Source organism: Marmota marmota, unplaced genomic scaffold, assembly GCF_001458135.2.
Source record: "Marmota marmota marmota unplaced genomic scaffold, marMar, whole genome shotgun sequence".
Classification (NCBI taxonomy): domain Eukaryota; kingdom Metazoa; phylum Chordata; class Mammalia; order Rodentia; family Sciuridae; genus Marmota; species Marmota marmota.
This window is the reverse complement of record NW_026000005.1, coordinates 51,512,837-51,518,206: the sequence shown is the minus strand read 5'-3', so window position 1 is coordinate 51,518,206 and position 5,370 is coordinate 51,512,837. Positions and strand designations below refer to the sequence as shown.

The window sequence follows — 5,370 nt, the reverse complement described above, 5'->3', positions numbered from 1 at the left end:
GGGGGGGGGGGGAAGCCAGCGCCACATGCACACCCACCAAGGGCATGGCTGGGCTGGGCTGAGCAAGGGCAGCAGAGGCCTGGCTCTGAGGACAGACAGGACACTGCTGGTGCAGATGGAGGTGGGAGTGTGGCAGAGGTGATACACAGCCAGGTCAGGCCAGTCACTCCAGGGTTCCCAGAGCCATTCCTTCTCAGTGTCACCTGTTCATCTGCACCTTCTCCTCCCCACATGCAGAGCACCTGTGGTGTGCCTGGGCTTAGTCCGGGTGCCAGGGAGACAGGGAGCTGGTAGAGGCTGCCCTCATGGTCCAGATGCAGTACAGATGGGGACACTAGCCATAAGGAATGGATGTCATCATGGGAAAGAAAGTTCACAGGGTAGGGGTGGCCAGGAAATGCCACTCAGGAGGTGGTGCTATTGCCTCCCTCTGGCCCCTGGATGAGAGTTCCCTGTTAGGGGGCTCAAGGAGGCAGAGGCTGGGAAGGACCAGGTCTCCTGGGTGTACCCTGAAGTGGGCAGGATAGAGTGGCAGTGGGCACGGAGGTAGGGGGCCGCCAGGTGGGCTGGGGAGGCCAAGTGTGCGCCCAGAGCTTGGGCAGGGCCCACTCACACGTTGTGCTGGCAGCGAGACTGGATGCAGATGAGCAGGCGCAAGCGGTCCCTGGGGCGCAGAGGCCCGTGCCTTGGCTGCTCGGCGAGTGCTGCGGAGAGGGCAGGTGGTGGTCACGTGACATGGGCAGGAGCCAGGGCGGTGGGCGGCCCCCCACGCCCCGGGCCTCACCCACGTGCAGTGTGGCAGCCAGAAGGTAGAAGCCAGCCACGGGAGCTGTGTATTGGCCGCTGGTCAGGTTCAGGCCCAGGCCGCGGCAGAAGGCACCCTCGGAGTCAGGCTGTGGGGTGCAAGGCCGGTCATCCCAGGTGCTTGGTCCTGTGTACCCACTGGGCCCACGCACCTGACTCACCACGTAGTAGATGCCGAGCTCGTGCAGTGTGCGGCGCTCCACAGGTGCGTCCCTGCGCAGGCGACAGAGGAAGGCCGCCTCCACACGCCTAGCCAGTGGGCCTGGGACCAGGGGCGCAGCCAGCAGCGCCAGCATGTCCCCGGCTGCTGCCTCATCCTCAATGGAGCCCGGGGCGGGGCTTGAGCCCATGGTTTCAGCCGAACACCGAATGCAGGGCTCAGGCTTCGTGCACTCACGCTGCTGCACTGCGCCTGGCACAGAGTGAGGTGGGCTCAGGGGGGGCTGCCTCACCTGCCCACCCCAAAGGTTGGAGTTCCCTACTCGACTGCAAGGCCTGGGGAGTCTTGGCTTCCCATTCTGCAGCTGCAGTTTCCCTCCAGCTCCTGGTCACAGGGGATACAGCCCCCTCTCTGGGGCAGGTGTGTCCTACACCAGCACCCTTTCCCCCAGCCAGGCCTCTTTTGGAAAGCAGATGCGTGTAAGTTACTACTGCAGCTATATTGGCAATCACGCAGAGTTCTCTAGCCACCGAGGTGGTATTAAAAAACAAACAGCACAGCCAGGTGCAGTGGCTCACGCCTGATATCCCAGCGTCTCCAGAGGCTGAGACAGGAGAATGGCAAGTTCAAAGCCAGCCTCAGCAATGGCAAGATACTTAGCAACTCAGTGAGACCCTGTCTCCAAGTAAAATACAAAATAGGGCTGGGATGTGGCTCAGTGGTCCAGCGGTCCTGAGTACAATCCCTGGTACAAAAAAATAAAACCAGCACTCTGAACAGGAGGGGTCTGAAATGGCCCAGTTCATCATAACAAATCCAGAGCCGGTAAGTGATATGGGCCAGGCTGGCTGCAGCCCACAACCCCGGGGCAGGACTCTGGACTCCCAGCTAGAGCACTTGGTGGTATGCCTCTCTTCCTCTGTGAAGCCTTTTCCTCACCATGCCCCCACCCCCAGACCCTACCTTTGGCATACCTAGGCTGGGCCAGTCAGGTGCCACCTCAGGAACTGAGTTGCTAAGTTCTGCCCAAAGATGGATGTCCAAACCCTGGTGCACAAGATAGCCAGGGTGGTAACCCTACCTTTCAGCAGCAGCTGGAACTCCTTCAGCAGTGTCTCGGGTAGGATGAGGGGCCCTGGGGGGCCCTGGGGGCCAGGTGGTCCCGGGGGCCCTGGCAGGCCAAGCTGGAAGGACATATGAAGAGGCAGCTGGGTGCCAGGGGCATTCCCTCTGCCAGCTCTTGCCACACACAGGCAGGAGAGCACCCAGTAGCTATGGGCTCTGACCTCCCAGGTGAGCCGTGGGATCTCAACCCCTTGCAGTCAGTGAAAGCTATTGGCCCTGGGCAACTTCAAGGCTGGGTTTGGACAGGAATGTGGGACTGGCTGTGGGTAGGCCTGTGGCCGGCTGTGGCCTACCCCTCCCTGGTGTTCCTGGAGGGAGGGGGACTACAGGCAGCTTCTAGGGACTTGCACCTCAAGTCAGTCAAGACACTAGTATGCATCTGGCTAGTACTAGTGTCCAGGGCCTTCCAGGAGCCCACACTGGCCTGGGTCAGGACCCAACACAGAAGGGAGGAAGTTTGCTGCATGGAGCAGCTTGGGGCAGGGTCAGGTGGTTCAGAAGGAGAGCGGGTGGGCGAGCCACAGTAACAGCGCAGCACCTCTCTGCACACCAGGCTCAGAGCTGGCATTCCACACTTGGCACAGTGAGACTGGCTCTCCATGGATAGAGAAGCCCAACGCTCAGTATGGGCAGCACAGCCCTGTCCCGAAGCTCCTGTCTCAGAGGACACAGCCCTCACTGGGGCTCAAAGCAGGAGTTAGCCACTAAGCCAAGCACCGAGTCCCAGCCTAGGCCAGGCCCAGGGCTGAGTGAGAGCAGGGCCCAGCAGAGGCCTCTCCAGCACGCTCCACACAGTTGGGCAAGGCCCCTCTCCAGGACACAGAGGGGAGAGAAGAGGGCCTGGCACACCAAGGGTGTGGGTGAGTGGTGAGGACCAGGCCCTAACTCAGGGCTCCCGGGCCTGGCCAGTTCCTCTGCATCCCTGCCCCAGGTGTGAGGTCTCAGAGCTGAGTGCGTACACCAGAGGCAAGGGGTCCAGGCTACTCACCTTTGGCCTCCTGGCCTTGCCCTTGCTCCTCCTCTTACCATTGATACCCTTGTCACTCTGCCTGACAAAGAGCATCCAGGCATCCCTGGGGTCGACACTGTGCGCTGGCTCCGTGGTGGGCTCCTGGAACACAGCCAGCCCGGCAGGTTGGTCCCCCTCACCTGGTGCCTGCTCGGGCGTGCCTTACAGGTGTGACCATGTGCAGCACTTCCTTTAGCACCCTGGCCCTGTACATGTGCTCTCAAATGCAGCACAGCCCCTGGCCCTCTCCTTCTGGCCCATGGAGGACAACTCCTGGGGAACATGTCACACCACAGCCCAGACTGCACCGGTGCGAGAAGCAGGCCCTGCTGCGGATAGAGGAAGGTGGGGCACAGGGTCTGCTGCCTGTCCAGGGCTTCCTCAGGATGCACTGGGACAATCATACTGTCCTCTTGACAGTCACCAGGAGGGTCACAGCACCAGCACCCACTGGTGCTCAGGAAGAGGCAGCTGATAATGAGACCTCGACTGCCACAGACCCTGCTATCTCTCCTCCACTGGCACAAGTTCCAGCAAAGCAATGCCACCAGGGCTGCTGCCGGGCATGAGGCACAGGGGCAGGGGCTATCCTATCTGCCTCTGACCCAAGCAAGGACATGGCACTTCCAGAAATGTCCATTCCTGCAAGTGCAGCCTCTGACAAGTCTCAATGTGGAGCAAACCTGCTTCCTGGGAAAGGCCTCTGGCCTGCTGGGTTCCAGGCAGGGATGCCAGCTGGAAAGGAAATGGCCCAAGAAGGCTCAGATGAGGTCATGGGGCTCCAGTGGTTGGTGACAAGACCCCAGGTGTCGGAGTTGGCCAGGCCCTTTTGTCAAGGACAGACCCAGCCACCAAGTCCCAGCCTTATGGGTTCCCAATGCTCTGCAGGGACTCAGGGCCTTCCTCTGGGAGCTTGCCAACCACCCACAGGCCAGGCTGCTGTGCTGAGAAGATAGAGGCTCGGTGTTGGAAGAAAGTCAGGTGGACAGACAGTCCTCAGAGGGCCTCCCTCTGCACCCCCACCTTACAGGGCTTACAGAGGACACCCACATCTTACAGGGCTGATGGTTGCTGGTGATTCTTCTGCATAGCCTCATGGTATCCTGAGTGGCACAAGGATTTCCCACACAGGCCAGGGGGGATGTTGGGCTTACCCTCCCTGCTGGGCCAGTGGCCTGTGGATAGACTAGACTTGTGCTGGTTTGGAGGAAGAGCTGCAGTGTGTAGTCTGGGGCCCAAGGATTTGGGTCTGCAGCAGTGTTGTTGTGGGCTGGGCAGCTGCCCCGACCGGCCAAGGTCTCCAGCCATAAGGACTTGCTCAGAAAGAAGCCTTGGAACCTCAGCAGGGCAAGAGAGGAGGGTGGTCTGCTGACACCTAGACCCTCCAGAGATCCAAGGTCAAAATCCCACTTAGAAGCCCTGAGCCTCTCTCTGCCTCCCAGTGACCCTGAATCTGTCTGCCTGGCCCTTTGAGTTCTTGGCCCATGCCTAAGCATATGTGGCTTTATTCCGGGATGAAGGGCTCCGCAGAGGTACCTGCAGAGGGACCCCCCAGAGCTGGCTGCAGTCTCCAACCTTCCTTAGTTGACCCCTTCTTGGCTAAGCATAGTCCTAAGTGGATACTTAGGACAGAGGATCTGGCCTGAGGCTTCCCTGTGTGAGGCTCACAGCACCTTCAGTCCAGAGACCCTGGGTGCCCTCACTGCCCTGAATGGAAGGCCCCATCCACCCAGAGGACACCAGTGAAGGGCCATCAACCCTCCCTTCCAGGCCTATGGCCACGCCCTCCCCCACCGGCTCACCACCCCAGTATTTCAAGCCCTAAAGCCGGGAGAAAGGAGCAGGGCAGGGCTTCCAATCGCCCCTAACGGGCCAGAAGTCATGGGCAAAACGAACATAGGCACGAAGGAGATCATTCTGGGCCCCCAACCCTGCTGTCCCTTCCTCAGAGCGGCGGGGAAGCACTCCTGTCATTGCTCACCCCTTTTCAAAATGATTTTCTTCCCACTTTCACCAGAAGCTAGTCACTGGCCCGCAGCGCTGGGCACGGTCTCTCCCACTTCCCTCCCCGCCTGGTGGCTGGTGGGTCATTTCTTTGGGGTGGTGGTGGCGGTGGTGCAGGTGGAACCCCGGGCCAGAGCTCTGCCACCGAGCCACACCCCAGCCCTAACTAGGAGAACCCCCGACACCGAGGTCGGGGCTGCGGGCGGCAGCGGCTGTGCGGAGCGCGCCTGCCCGACGTGCCCCGTCCCCGCCCGGGCTGGCTCGTCTT

The 5,370-nt window shown here is 60.9% G+C and overlaps 1 protein-coding gene across 1 annotated transcript in view; it reads right to left on the bottom strand.

The window, feature by feature from the left end:
• The window catches only part of Erfe (erythroferrone), an 8,813-nt gene that overhangs the window by 3,233 nt on the left and 210 nt on the right, over window positions 1-5,370 (bottom strand). Inside the window, exons 2-8 of the mRNA XM_048808861.1 lie at window positions 3,786-3,806; window positions 3,405-3,457; window positions 3,078-3,200; window positions 2,046-2,148; window positions 966-1,216; window positions 785-893; window positions 614-704 (exon numbers count right to left, since the gene is read on the bottom strand). Coding sequence (XP_048664818.1) covers window positions 614-704; window positions 785-893; window positions 966-1,216; window positions 2,046-2,148; window positions 3,078-3,200; window positions 3,405-3,457; window positions 3,786-3,806 — 751 coding nt within the window. The remainder of the gene's footprint in view (window positions 1-613; window positions 705-784; window positions 894-965; window positions 1,217-2,045; window positions 2,149-3,077; window positions 3,201-3,404; window positions 3,458-3,785; window positions 3,807-5,370) is intronic.